General features: G+C 38.1%; 1 protein-coding gene across 6 annotated transcripts in view; it reads right to left on the bottom strand.

Annotated features, from left to right (window-relative positions):
• Positions 1-15,775, bottom strand: part of gzf1 (GDNF-inducible zinc finger protein 1) — a 33,011-nt gene that overhangs the window by 13,828 nt on the left and 3,408 nt on the right. For 4 of the 6 annotated variants that reach the window (XM_069932410.1, XM_069932411.1, XM_069932408.1 and 1 more), the window contains 4 exons: positions 7,878-7,954; positions 5,659-7,116; positions 4,498-4,584; positions 3,773-3,867 (listed from right to left, as the gene is read on the bottom strand). In XM_069932410.1, coding sequence (XP_069788511.1) covers positions 3,773-3,867; positions 4,498-4,584; positions 5,659-7,094 — 1,618 coding nt within the window. In that variant the 5' untranslated portion in view covers positions 7,095-7,116; positions 7,878-7,954. The remainder of the gene's footprint in view (positions 1-3,772; positions 3,868-4,497; positions 4,585-5,658; positions 7,117-7,877; positions 7,955-15,775) is intronic. The other 2 variants (XM_069932414.1, XM_069932412.1) reach the window with 2 other exon arrangements.

The raw sequence follows: 15,775 nt of genomic DNA, 5'->3' as shown, positions 1-15,775 counted from the left end.
ACTTGATGCTGTGTTTAGCAGCGCAGTCATGGGACAGCAGAGTGAACAACAGTGGACTAGGTACTGTAAGGTAAAACATCATGAGATGGGAATGTCTAGGGAGTTACCCTGTACAGGGCAGTAACAAGAAGGGGAGGTGTCCTTGTACTCCTGTTAGGTAAAACATCATGAGATGGGAATGTACAGGGCTGTAACAAGATGTAAATGCATCCTTGTACTTACAAGATAAGAGAGACATTGATGGATTGAGAGGCAGGAAGCTAGCAGGGAAAGGATAGCAACAGTTTTAGTCATTGGACAAGTAATGATATGATGATGTTCTAAGCATGTATCCAAGGGTATAAAAAAATCACCATTTTGCTGATAACGGCAGAATGCATTCTCCGACTAACATGTTTAGTCGCAAGTGTTACAATCCGGTAATAAAGAACAAAGAACCCTGATTTCGACTCAGCCTGGTGTTTGTCTCACTCATTCATGAACAAAGCAGACCTAACAGTACACAGCCCTGTGCTCAGTGTGATGGTCTTGGAAGTGCTGTCACCGATCCGGATTGCTTGAGGTCTCCCTAAAAGGAAGTCAAGTATCCAATTGCAGAGGAAGGTATTTAGACCCAGTAGGCTCAACTTCCTTATAAGGTACTGAGGTATGATTGTATTGAATGCTGAACTGAAGTTGATGAACAGCAGTCAAACATACGAGTCCTTATTTTCCAGGTGGGTGAGGGCTAGATGGAGGGCAGTAATGATGGCATCATCTGTAGGGTGGATGGATCTGTATGCGAACTGCAGAGGGTCCAGTGACAGAGGCAGCAGGAGCTTGATGTGCTCCTTAACGAGCTTGTCAAAGCACTTCGTGATGATGGACATGAGTGCAGTAGGGCAGCAGTCATTGAGGCAGGACAAAGTCAACTTCTGGGGATGGGGACAATGGTGGCGGCTTTGAAGCACGTTAGAATCATGGCACTTCTCAGGGAGATGTCAGTGAGAACATATGCTAGCTGAGCCGCACATCCCTTGAGCACTCTGCGGGGAATGTTTTCTGGTCCAGCAGCTTTCTGTGGGTTAACTTTGCCTTACCCTCTCTTCACATCGACCAGTGCAAGACACAGCACCTGATTATTTGATAGAGGTTGTCTTCTTCACTGCCATGTTACTTTTTGCCTCAAAATGCATGTAGAAGTTGTTCTCCTTCTTCAGAAACATTGCTTCTCCTCCACCGCCATGAACGCAACCCTTACCCTCATCTCTACTTCCTCCTCCCTGAGACGTAACAAACACAGGATTCCCGTTGTCCTAACCTGCCACCTCACTAGCTTCTACATCTAACGTATTACTCTCTGCAATTTCTGCTACCTACAATGTAATTCACCACCAAAAATATCCTGCGCTACTGTCCCACCTCCGTTTTCTGCAGAGATCACGCCCTCTGCAACTCACTCGTCCACTTACTCTTACCCACTAATCATCCCCTTGGTACTTATTCCTGTGAAAACAAGAAATTCTACACTTGCACCCACAACTCCTCCCTCATCATCATTTTAGACTGAAACAGTCCCTCCAAGTGAAGCAACACTTCACTTGTTATTTTGTCGGGATCATATACTGCATCTGGTGCTCTCTCCTCTACATTGGGGAGATTGGACACAGATTAGGAGATCATTTTGTTGAGCACCTTTGCTTTGTCTGCTGCAACACCAAGGTCCTCTCAGTGGCCAACATTTTAATTCCACACACCACGGCCACACCAACAGGTCTATCCATGCCCTCATATACTGCGAAATCAAAGCCACTCACAAATTGGAGGAACACCTTATATTCTGCCTTGGCTGTCTCCAACCTGACAGCATCCATATCTTTTCCAATTCTGTTATCCCCCTGTACTAGTCTCTTTCTTTCCCTTCTCTGTTTCCTTTCCTCCGGCTCCCCTTCTCCCATCAGAGAAGTATCTTTCTTAGGCCTCTCCCCCTATCTCTCCCTCAGCTTCTTTCTTTTTCTACCCTGCCAAATGTTTCCACCTCTAATCTGCTAGCCTGTGCACCTTCATCTTCCCCTTCCTCCCTCTTCTCCCCCCTGCTTCACATTCAGTCATCTACCTGTTTTTCCAGATTCCTGATGAAGGGCTCAGGACTAAATAAAACATTGGTTAACTTTTGCTTCCAATGGATGCTGCATGACCTGCTGAGTTCTTCAGTACTTTAGTGTATTCCTCAAACGTTTCCCCCTGTAACTTCAACTTTCAGCCACAAGAACATTCAAATGGAAGTACATTGCACAAGATCTTTATTTATCGTTATTCAATTCAACCTTATCGCATGGCTAAATTTTCATTCTCTTTTAAATGGGACCATCATACGAAGGAACAAGCTTCAATAATTAGCCATTAGCTTTGTGGAGGACCTGGATTGCTATACCGGATGCTCAACTATTTCCCTTTTAGCAATATATTGTCAAGAGCCAATTTAATTGAACTCTGTGCCAACAATTATCAACAGGCAAACTTAATTTTTCAGAAGATCTTTGACTATGATTCAATAAGAAATTCTCTTGACTTGAACTCAGAAACTTTTACTGGGATATTTGTAACTCCCAAATGCCTTGTTACATCTCCGAAACAATATCAAGAAGAACTCCAATTAATTTCATGTTGTTACTTACTCAGAGTTTATCCTAACCCCTACTTTCTCGAGTTTTTTTCAAAATCTTCCAAACATTGAAAAAGACATCTTCAGTTTGTTTTGAAAACTATACAAAACTAAACACATGTTATAGCTCCAGCATGCAAGATCAGAGAAGATGTAATTTCATTTCATCCAAGCAACCAGATGAGGATATGAAACAAAAGTAATGATAATTACATTAGTGGTTGGTGTATTGTTGAGAAGATTCAATACTGAGGTCAGTAAACTATTGGAAACTGAAGAATCAGGAAAATGAAACGTTGATGAAGAACAGGTTAATTCTGAACAAAAATGGACTTACGGAGCTTAATGGGCAACTTCTGCTACTTTTCGTGTTATATCTTGTTCCTTTCCACTATTCAATAACTTTTGCAGGAACTGTAGCTGAGTGGTCATTAGATGTCAAGTTTAGCTCCAGCTAAAATGCACTTGAAGTAAATTAGCTTGTGATACTCAGTATGAACACACCCATATAAATAATGAATAATGGACAAGTTGTTCAGTGCCAAACAGAATCACACCCAAGGTTTCAATTCCTTCAAATATGGTAAATATTTGTGAGAAAACATTTTTGAGTAAAGATGGTTGTGTGTTAAAAATGAGAAAAATCAAAAGGACCCTTCTGGGTTCCTTTTGATTTCATAGAACATAACAGCACAGAAACAGGTTCTTCAGCCCTTCTAGTCTATGCCAAACTATTATTGTACCTAGTCCCAACTAAGCTTCCCCCAGTCCATCATTCCTTGTTACCTACGCTTGCTTCAATTTTATTATTTCAAACATGTTTTCATAAAGGTTGGACAGGTATATGGATGAGAAGAAGATGGAGGGTTATGGGCATTGTGCAGGGAGGTGGGACTAGAGAGGGGTGTTTGGTTCGGTGCGGACTAGAAGGGTCTAATGGCCTGTTTCCGTGCTGTAATTGTTATGTTATGTTTATTTTATTGTATGGCCACCAACTACTTTAATTACTCAGTCCAATTCGAAGATTTTGGAAGAAAGTTGAAGATGTGGTTTCATCACAATTCTTCATCTGCATCATATTTCAGGCAGTACTGCATCTGAAGCAAACTCCAGAAAAATAATTATTACCTGTATGAGATCTCTTGTGATATATCAACATATGATTCTGTGTGAACCTGGCACTGCATTCATCACAGGCAAAAGGCTTTTCACCAGTATGCACCCTGAAGAATGCAAAAAGAGAGAGATATGAATTTTGACTAAATGATCTATCAATATTCTCAATATTCAAAGATACAACTCCAAACATTGTACATATCAGACTTTAATTAGATTGGACACAAAGCCCAATGTCAGGAGGTTACTACTCCAGACTTCAAATAACTTGTCATGATTAATTGCTGTCACAAGAAACCTCAAATGCAGTAATCTGGAGCAAAAAAAAACAAACTCAGTGGATCAGGCCACACCTGAGGAGGGATACAGTTGATTGGCATTTTGGGTCAAGTCCCTGCATCTGTGCACTCTCAATCCTGATGCAGGGTCTTGACCCGAAATGCCATCCCTCAGCCTCCGCAGATGCCGCCTTACTCACTGACTTCCTCCAGCAGTTTGTTTTGGTTTGCAATGTTTTTTTTTAAAGCTTTTCAACGATTGAGATTTTGGTAACCCTTTCTTAAGACTCTTCTGTTGAAATGACTGAAGAGGTAATTACTTTCTTGTCAATGATTATAAATCATTCAAATGCTAAAACACTTTAATCTTTGGTCAGTGGCTTCCCTAATTTTATTAACCAAAAATGGACAGCATGGTTAGCATAGCGGCTAGTGAAACATTAAGACAGCGCCAACAACCTGCGTTTGAATCCAGCGCAGTCTGTAAGGAGTTTGTAAGTTCTCCCTGTGTCTGTGTGAGTTTCCTCCAGGTGCTCTGGTTTCCTCCTATCCTTGAAAATATTTGGAGGGGGGGAGGTTAGGGTTAATTGGTGTCTTTGAGCAGCACATGCTTGTGGGGCAGAAGAGCCTGTTAAATTTAAATATACCAATGCAAAAGAAGATAACACTGGTTGTTCAGTGAAATTCACTATTAAAATGTTTTATTTTTCACTTCTCCACTTCCAAAAATCTTTAATCCAATCTCTAATTTCCCATCTTTCCTCTTGTATCTGACTATTGTTATTGTACAATTTAACCACCATCTGCTCTACTAATTTAATTTTTTTTACCCTACAGAAATGCTATATTATAGATCCAATGTCTTGGCTTTGGCAATACTGGAATACTTGCATAACGTCTTGAAGTGCACATATATTTCAAGAATGGTTGAGCAAATGAAACAACTAGGCCATTCTGCCCCTTGTGCCTGCTCTATCACTGAGTAAAATCAATGCTTATCTTATAACTTATCAATATTTTTGCTCAATCCCCCAGATCATTAACTGTCCATGTGTTCAAAAATCTCCAAGGCTGTCTTCAATAAACTGTTCTTTGTCAAAACACATTTTTCAATCTGAGAGACATAAGTGGGAATTCTAAATAATGTGAAAAAATAAAAGGAAAGCTCTTTAAATCAATTGTCTGATCAAGGACAAAAACTGCAAATGTTGGAAATCTGATATATATATATATATATATATACATAGAATCTGAGATAGAGAGAGTGAGTGAGGGAGAAAGGGAAGAGTTAATGTTTCAGGATGATGACCTCTCATCAGGAAACAATCATCCCACTGAAATATTAACTCCATTTTCTCAAGTTGCTGTTTGAAATACTGTCTATAATCTTGGTGTCCATTATCTTGGTTACGATTTCTAGTTCTGGATTCCTCCCTCAATTTCAAAATACAACAAATAGAATTACAATTTTCTGATTGAACACAATCCAACAACAATTGTAAGTGGCGCTCCAATAATAAGGACCCGATAGATGGAACAACCTCTACACAATTTTGGATAAAAATAATGACATTATTACATTACTTAACTAGTAGAAGTCATTATATAGTACATGTCTACCTCAAGTGCACCTTCAGGGCAGACGGTTGAGAAAATTTTGCATGGCATTCAGTGCATTCATAAGGTTTATCTCCAGTGTGTGTCCTTTCATGGAGCCTCAAGGCAGTTTTAGAACTTAGTCCTTTACCACATTGCAAGCACAAGTGGCGCTCCCCACCACCTTCATGAACCTGAAGGTTATGCCGCTTCACATCTTTTTTCCTTTTAAACTTTTTACCACAGAGTGAGCATGGGAAACGACGTTCTTCAACATGGACATGTCGTTGGTGGCTTTTTAAGTTGCAGCGATTAGCAAAGGTTTGGTTGCAGGTCTCACAGCGGTAAATGATTTCAGGTGTAATACCATGATTCTGTTCAATATGTTTCAAATAGCTTTTCTCATACTGAAAATCTTTCTCACATTTATCGCACTTGAAATTTCCACCTCTTCTCTTCTTCTCGTTCTCATCAGAGGTTTTTCTGGTATCCTCGTCCACTTCAAAATCACTATCGTCACTTTCTGCTTCTTCCTCTTCTTCGTCATCTCCCTCAATTATCTCTTCATCATCTACCTCTTCAACAGCAACTTCTGTAGCAGTTTCCTTCTTGATTTGGTCTTCAACGATTTCATTGTCTTCGACAGAGGTCAATTTTACAGATTCTTCTTCCAAATCTTGATTACCCTTCTCTTGCTCTCTGAGTTTACGTGTATATTTCTTTTTGGGAATTTCTAAAAAGACTTTTCGGCCTGCCAGCCTTCCACTAGCTCGTTTGGCCCTTACATTTAACAGTTTTCCTGTTTTCTTTTCCTTTTCCTTTTCTGATTTGTCCCAGCTTTTGGTTCTGTTTATTGCTGGCACTGCATTTAAATCGGTCTCATGAACTGTTTCATCATCTGAAATATCTTGGCCAGTGGAGATTTTGCAATTGTGCACTGTAGAAGGTATCAGTGATGTATTTTGAGAAGGAATGGATAAAGAATCTCTCAGCTGTTTGTTACCTTTAAGTCCCTCTACTCCATGAGAATCAGCCAAATTGCCCAAGTCCATTAGAGCAGTCTCAAGTATCTGTGTTTTTACCTGACTGCAGGCTTCTGCAAGCTCCTTGCACTTCAACTTCTCTGCAATCTCCTGTATTCTTTGTACTCTCTCAGCCTCAACCTCCACTTTTGCAGTATACACAAAATCCAAAAAAGAGGCAAAGTCTGCTGTGTAGATGTCTTGCAAAGTTACAATAGTAATCTTAGTGTTCACCATCTCATTAAGAAATAGCTCTTTAAAGTAACTGCTGGCAGCAGCTAACACAGCTTTGTGGGCAACAAATTCTTCTTTGTTGCCCTGATGCTCTATCTTCACTGTCACATCACAGAAGTAGCATAAGATGCGGAGTTTATGCATTTCTTTCAGTAGGTTTTTGGGGGCTGCCTTTGACTCCAGTACAACTTGATTGCTTACCATCTTCCTTTATTAAGTTCAACCCCTGCAACAAAAATTTACACAGTCAAACTCAACAATTATGGTTTACAATATACATCAGAATTTCGAAGGCAAAAGATCAACATGTTCAAATTGGACTGAATTTTTTTTTTGTCAGGGGAAAACTTAATTAACTCCTCTGTAGGCAAAAACAATAGAGAATATTGACTGACTCAACAAAATCTTTCCTCATACACCAGACTTACCATTCCAAAACCAGAATGGTGAATCTTCACTTCACTCCCTCCACTGTAATCTTTTTTTAAGGCAAAGAAAAATTGTTGACAAGGTGGTGTACAATTACATTTGTATTTAAATCCTCCAGCATTAAAATCCACCACCCTATTTGTAATTCTAACTGTCCCAGGCACCTGCACATTAGCTTTATGTAACTGTCCCAGGCACCTGCACATTAGCTTTATGTAACTTGTCCATGAGGACTTCCAGGCTGCATTGAACATCAGTCTCATGATTTCAGAAAATAGTTTGTATTTGTTTTTTCTACTGAGGTGGATAACCTGATATTTTTCCAAATTGTACTCCATTTGGCTTATCTCTACCCCTTTGAAGACCACTGGCATCCTTTTCACTGCTCACTTAGTGTTGTGTCACCAGCAAGCTTCGTTTTATTATATTTGGTCTCCTCACCCAAATTATAATGGCTTATGAATAGTTGGGGCAATGTCCATATGATACAGTTTACCAATCTGAAAAGAACTCTTTGAAAGTCAGTTGATGAAATTTAAAACCATACTGAGATATTACCTCCAAGTCCCATGTGCTCTAATCTCATTCCCAAATCTCCTGCATGGGACCTTTTTGAAAGCCTGCTCACTCGTTTCCTGTCAAAGAATTACAATAAGCAAGTTAAACCAAAATTTCCTTTCATTGACCTGATGTTGATCCTGCTCAATCATATTATTACTTTCTCACTTTTATTATTGATTCCAGCATTTTTCCCACAACTGATGTTAACCAAGGCTCTAATTTCCCTGTTTTCTCTCTCCCTCCTTTCTTTAGTAATGAGGTAATTCCTACAGTTAGCGTATTGGTTAATGCAATGCTGTTAGAGCACCAGCAATCAGAACTGGGTTCAAATCTAGCACTATCTGTAAGGAGTTTGTACATTCTCCTCATGTCAGTGTGGTTTCCTCCGAAGGCTCTGGATTCTTTCCACTGTTAGAAACATATCAGAGGTTGTAAGTTAATTGGGCGGCACAGGCTCTTGGGCCAAAATGACCTGTTATTGTGCTGTATGTCTAAAAGTTTTTTAAAAATTTTAAAAACTTCCCTCTGATTATTTCAGAATTCTAGATGATGATAACTGGATTATGCACCACCCTCAAAAGCCATCCTTTTCAAATCTTTCACAAAGCACATCGTTCCATTGGGAATTATAATTTTTCAGATATATTATTTCTTAACTAATACTTTTTTTCTTTTATTTCCTCTTTTGCATTATATATTGGTTATTTGAGGCTTTTACAAATTTCTGATGTCTTCTGTCAGGACAGACACAGTTGTTTACTTAAATTCCTCTGCTAGCTCCATGGTTAGAGTACTGTTCTTGGAAACCAAGGGTTGTGAATTTGTTCCTCGCTGGGGCCCCATTTCTGTGAAGGGCGCTGGACAAAGTGGCGACTCTGTCTTCCTTACGGTAGACAAAGTTAAAGAATTTCATGTATATTACATTCTAAATGTAGTATTATGTGACAATAATGCAACCTTTACCATTTCCTTATTCCCCATCACAAAGTTTCCCATAATCATTTCTAAGTGACCCACAATTGCTTGTAAGTTAATTGGGCGTAATTGGGCGGCACAGGCTCAATTACTGTGCTTTATGTCTAAAAGTTAAAAAAAATTTAAAAACTTCCCTCTTCAGAATTCAGTCCCCCCCCCCCCCCTTGCATACTTAGAAAAGCTGTTAAGACTGTTTTAGGTTTTTTGTTAATTTATTCTCATATTCTATTTTCCCTTTAATAATTTCTTGACCATCCTTTATTGAATTCTAAATTCCTCAGGTTTACTGCCTTTCTGACATATTTACATACACTTTCCTAAGATTTTGCATGCCATTTATTCGAAAAATACAGTTACACTATTTCAGCAAGTTGTCCGTGTAACTTTTTCATTATTTTTATAAACAGTGAAATTGCACATCCAAAAATACAGAGTACATAACATATGTTAAAATTCAAAAAAGATACATTATACTTAAATTATATCATTTCATCCAAGGTATTCCACATTATAATCAAACAGATTATATTGTTTTGATATTATAATAATATATTATTTAAAAAAATAAAATCTAAAGCCACTACCAAGAAAGATGTTTGGCCAAAAAAAAATTGAGTTCTTATCAGTGATAAATTATGCCATTAGTTAACATTTCTACCTTCATGACAAATCAAAGATTATAAAAGTAATTTAAAAAGGGTCCCCACAGTGTTTGAAAATATATTCAAATCGAAAACTGAGAATCTAATCTTCTCTAAGTTTAAACATGACATGGCGTCACATAACCATTGAGTGTGATTAGGTGGGGTAAGGTCCCAGGCCTATTTCTACAAATGTGGCTCAACATTCCACTATCTTCACTCCTACTCAAGTGCCCACACAGACATGCGTTCAAGTGTGCACACACACACACACACATAACACACACAAAATTAGAATGGACGCCCATTCCCAATCTTTTCGTTCAATTGACATTTTTTTATGATTTATAGAAGAAATCCCAATTGTTGGATTATTCATCTCATTTCAAAATCTATTGCTTCTTCATCATTATTGACTTTTCCAAAGGAAACCTTCAGAAAATCCTGAAACATTCTACAACGATCCTTGTATAATTTTATGCCAGAAACTCTCATAGAACTATACATAGCAGGATATAGATGGACACGCATCAATTCTGCAGGAGGTGGGGAATAGCTTCTACACAGACTCTCACTGGAGTACAGTTGAATAAATGATGACTTACTCTCATACACTGATTCTCACTGTGTGACAATCTATAGACATTGGGTACAGCTCCCACCCACGCACAGGAATCTCATGATTCACCAGAATTACTTGACACAACCCCACACCATTAATTTCTCTTTTTTAAATCTAATATAATTTATAACTATTAAGTGAGTGAACCCAACAACATAAGATATGCACACCCTGCACACTACAAATTTTGACCTCCATAGTGCAATAAAATCACATCCTCATTGGTAATAGCCAAGATAAAGACCAAAATGTAGTCTATCGAGACATGCAGTATCAAGGTTGCAGAGTACTGCATTTTATTGTCGTTGGCTATGCAATATTATCTGAATATTAAATAATTTTAAATAATTCCAAACTTGTACACTGTATTTAAATAATTCCAAAAAAATATGTATTGATGCAACATATATCAAGCTGCTCACAATTACAAATTAGTTTTGACAGAGATAGAACAATGCTACTGATGCCTCATCATCTTGAATCTTCCACACCATCAGTTCTACGTTTCAATTTCTTTGTGTGAAAAAATAATCAAGACAAATGAAAAAATACTTCTGGATGTCAGTATATTCACCAAATTAAGCATAATCTAGGTAGAAGGAAACAAAGATAATATTTACGGTTGATGAATTTAAAACTACAGTAAAACCCCTGGTATCCAGCACCAATGGGGATTAGTAGATGCCGGATAAGTGAATTCTCTGGTTGCTTGAGATTGTGTGTTGCATGATGGGCAAACTAACAGCAAGGCATGCCAAATTTAAGATTCTGTACTTTTTACCTATTTATTTTCTACGTTTTTTTTTCCTCGTTGCTTGAGGCTGCTGGTTCCTCGAATTCTGGATAACCGGGGTTTTACTGTGTTTGGAAGAATGTGACCAATTTGAAACATATAGAGGAAGGGATGGAAATAACAAAAGGGAAGAGCGTTAAAGGGAGGGAGAGATTAATTAATGTAATGTAAAATAACACAGAATGGTAATAAAAAAAATCACCAGCAAGTTAATTTTTTTGAGGAAAAAAATGGCAGTGATTGTGATCTGAAATGGTATCAAAAGCTAAGGTTTTGCTCCACACAAAATTGATGAGGAACTCCACAGATCTTGTCACGTTCATAGAAGGTAAAGTTATACAACCAATGTTTTGGGCATTCATGCTGTTCCACAACCTTCTGTTAATTTTATTAGGACACAGGGTGACTGATGAGAAATATTTCAAAGGGACAGTGAGTTGGAGAATTAAAATGACAAGCAAATCTAAACTCAGTGATATTATTTTAGACTGGATAGCCGTAGTCCAAAGCATCACCCAATTTGCATTTGGTTATCTCAAACTGAAGACAGGCTTACAGAATGTGACAGCTGGCAGGAAGAGGCTCACATGGAGCATAAATGTCAAAACATCAGATGAGCCCTGGTTTCTACATTATTAATTCAAAATAATGAATTTCAGTTTGATAGATGAAGCACAATTTATTTCAAATTTAGATAGAAAAAGAAAGCAAAATAAAAACGAAAAGTAATCTATTATTTTCTTCCACTCTTCCGTCCTACCCAACCATTGCATCAATAATGATCTGCTTTAAAAATAAAATTATTTTAGCTAGAAAGCTGCACTGGTGGTTTACTTTGCAACCTTATGTCCGTTCTTGGTAGATTAATTATGGAAACTTAATAGGTTTAGAGTATTTAAATAAAAAACAATAAAATTAAGACTGACTTCTGACATTCTAATTATGAGGAAAGCTGATCTAATTTGTTTTATATATAGTGTCCTCCAAAATATTTGAGTCAAAGATACTGGTTTCCTTTATTTGCCCCTGTGATCCAGTTTTAAATTTGTTATTAATAATTCACATGAATTTAAAGTGCACATACCAGAGCTTATTCAAGGTTGTTTCTATACATTTTAGTTTGAACATGTAGAAATTACAGCACTTTTTATACATTTCAGGGCACAATAATGTTTGGTACATTTGGCTTGACAGGTGTTTGTGAGTACTGGGTTAAGTTTAATTGTTTTATTGGTGCAGGTATAAAAGTGCTAGGCTTGCTTCAAAGCTTTTGATCACGTTTAGAATCTGTAGTTACCATTTTTCAAGATGAGGACCAGAGTTGTGGCAATAAAAATCAAAGAAGCCATTAAGATACTGAAAAACAGGAAGCAAACAGTAAGAGACATCACCCAAACATTAGGATTACCAAAATCAACTGTTTGAAACATCATTAAGAAGAGAGTTCTGATGAGCTTAGTAATTGCAAAGGACTGCTATTTGCCTGAAGCACCTCTTACAGTCAGAGAAAGAGAAGCAAAGGCAATTTCTGCCGATGGCGAATTTGTCTGCCTTACAGCAGACAAAAGCAATTTCGTGTAACATTACAGTTTTATTACATAACAATAGATGGAATTTTGAATCTATTCCAAGGAAGACCTTCCGCTGTTGATGATAGAAGAATTCTCATCATAATGAAGAAAAATCCACCAACGTATCTCCAACAGATCAGAAACACTCTTCAGGAGGCAGGTGTGCATATATCAATGACTACTGTCTGCAGAAGACCATGAACAGAAATACAGAGGCAAGATGCAAACCATGGCAAAGATGGTAAGATTTGGATCTTGGGCAGTTCCTTTACACCTCCACACTTTGCTCCTGCCATCACTCTGATACAGATTAATCTTGGTCTCATCTGTCCACAAGACCTTTTTCTAGAATTCTGCATGCTCTTTTAATACTTCTTGGCAAACTGTAATCTGGCCATCCTTTCTATGGCAAACTAGTGGTTTGCATCTTGCAGTGTAGCCTTTGTTCACAGTGTCTTTTGTGGAAATAGTCATTCACATGTCCACACCTGCCTCCGAGAGAGTGTTTCTGATCTGTCTGACACAAGTTTGGGGAATTTTTTTTCATTATGATGAGAATTCTTTTGTCCTCAGCAGTGGAGGTCTTTCTTGGAATACCAGTCCCTTTGTGATTACTGAGCTCACTAGAACTTTCTTTCTTCTTCGCCATGTTCCAAACAATTGATTTTGTTAATCAAAAGGTTTGGGCAACATCTCTTACTGTTTGTTTCCTGTTTTTCAGCATCTTAATGGCTTCTTTGATTTTTATTGCCTCAACTCTGGTCCTCATCTTGAAAAATGGCAACTACAGACTCTAAACATGATCAAAAGCTTCGTAGCAAACCTAGCTCTCTTATACCTGCACCAATAAAACAATTAAACATACCCAAGCTCTCACAAACACCTGTCAAGCCAAATGTCCCAAACATTATTGAGCCCTGAAATGAGGGAACTGTGTATAAAAAGTGCTGAAATTTCTACATGTTCAAACCAAAATGTATACGAATAACTTTGAATGAGCTCTGGAATGCCCTCTTTAATTACATTCGAATTGTCTGATTACAAATTAAAAACTGTGGACCACAGGAGGAAATGAAGGTAAAAAGGTGTCTTTGTCCCAAACATTATGGAGGGCACTGTAATTCGGTAGTTTAAAATGCATTCATTCATTCACAAGGTCATTAATATATGGTTAAGTATACAACTCTGATCGGTTGCTATCTGATTGTTTGTAAATCCCAATGGTTCAGCACATCGTTCATTTGAAACAAAATCAGATGTTAGTACATACTAATCAGATAAGGAACAGAAACAGAGTTAATCTTTCAAGTTGGAAATCCTTTATAAAAATGTCTCTGAACTGTTCCTTTTTCTACAGATGAGGCTTGAGCTGCTGAGTATTTCCAGCATCTGCAATTTTTGTTAAATTTACCTTAGCTCATCAGTCATTGACTTCCCACGTCCCCTTAATACAGTGATACCCTGGTTCCCATGCTTAAACTCATTGGGACTCTGCTTCATGCGCTCCCTTTAAGCTGACTGGAGGTTCGATTCCCACATTCCCTTTAAGCTGACAGAAGCCTACCTGCAACACTAACTTCAAACTCACTGGAAGTCGCATTCCTTTCTGAATCACTAGGAGACAATTTCCTTCACCCTATTTAAACTGATCAGGATTCCATTTCTAAGCTCCTTATAAATTTAATGAATTTGCTGGTTTAAAAAAAAAACAATTAATAGTATGTGGGAGTATTAGCGAAGAATAACATTGAATAATCTGGAAAGTCTGAGTCCGAGATTAATAAACCTGCTAGATTAATGGTCTTTTATTGCACAATGGAAAAGAAAGATCACAAAATGCAGAAAAATCACTTCATCCATGTGGAAAGCAAAATCTGATGGTGGGGAAGATAACATAGTGGCAAATAAAAAGCTGATTGGTTAACTGAAATGAGGAAATGTTTTCCTTCAGATGTACAAATCTTCAGAACTTTGCAAAAAAAAAGATTTCATGGATATACAAAATTCTCGTTATCCAGAATTCAAACAATCTGCTGACTCAAGCAATTGGGAAAAATAAATAGGTTAAAAAATACGAAATACACTGCTCCTGCAATAACACACGCAACCAGACGGGTTGAGCTCAGTCAGCAGACTGGTTTATTGCAGGCTGCTGGGCTGCACTTCTAGTCCCAGCCCGGACCTGGCTGAGAACCGCGCTGGAGGGCGCTGATGTCACCCAGGCGTAACGTGGTCCACAAACGCGGGTTTCTGAGCCCTGAGATGGAAGGAAGGGAAACCCCCGACGGTGCCATTTTGGCCGGCTGCCCCGCCGCATGGCTTACAAGCGGGGCTAGTTCGCCTGCCTTGTGGTGAGCCGCCACAAAAGTTTAAAATTGGCGCTCCCTGGTGGTCAGGTTGCCTTGCATGCACATTCAATCTCAAGAAACTGGAAAATTCACTTATCTGGCCATCTACCAGTCCCCAGAGGTGCTGGATACCAAGGGTTTTACTCTGTTTATATCTGTGGACAGCTACTTGAAAGGCAAAAGAGTGCAAGATTACTATGAATAGATTGCAATGTGGCATTGAAGTTACAAATCAAATTTTATAGCACCTAATAGCCTAAATATGCCTGAGATTGTCTGATCTCAGAAGCTAAGCAGGCTCAGGCCTGATCAATACCTGGAGGCGAGACTGCCTAGGTTTATGTAAGGGGCGCTGGACAAAGTGGTGACTATCTGCCTTACGGTAGACAAAAGTTAAAGGATTTCATGTATGTTACATTCTAAATGTAGCATTACCTGACAATAATGAACCTTCACCTTTATTAGCAGCTATAATCTTACTAAATGGGAGAATTCACTAGCTCTCCAAATTTGTGTGCCTGAAAGATGCCATGAATGCAATAAACCAGTATTGGATAATTTATAAAAATACAATTTTACTCTATGTATTTTCTTGCTTTATAATTAATTTCATGTATGGCAATTTTTGTAATGCAGCTGAGTGACATATCAAACAAACTTTCTAAGTACTTTCAGTGTGGAATGATTAGTTGACAACCCTGCCACTACATTGCTTTGGTGAGTGAACATCATCTAATGAGATCAGCAAAGCAGTGTTAATATTGTGGATGTGAGAATAAATTAACTGTTCTGGATTTTAGAAAAATTAAACTACCAGAATAATTGCAGCATGGAGTGTTTTGATGATTAGTTATTTTTCAATGTTTGTTAATTACACAGGTTCTTGAAACTGCAAAAAATTAAGAGGATTGAAAGATTAAGAAGGCACAAAGATATCTTTGCCAG

Source organism: Narcine bancroftii, chromosome 4 (genome assembly GCF_036971445.1).
Source record: "Narcine bancroftii isolate sNarBan1 chromosome 4, sNarBan1.hap1, whole genome shotgun sequence".
In the NCBI taxonomy this organism is placed as follows: Eukaryota; Metazoa; Chordata; class Chondrichthyes; order Torpediniformes; family Narcinidae; genus Narcine; species Narcine bancroftii.
Note: the sequence above shows the minus strand (reverse complement) of the source record. Positions and strands in the feature narration are given on the sequence as shown.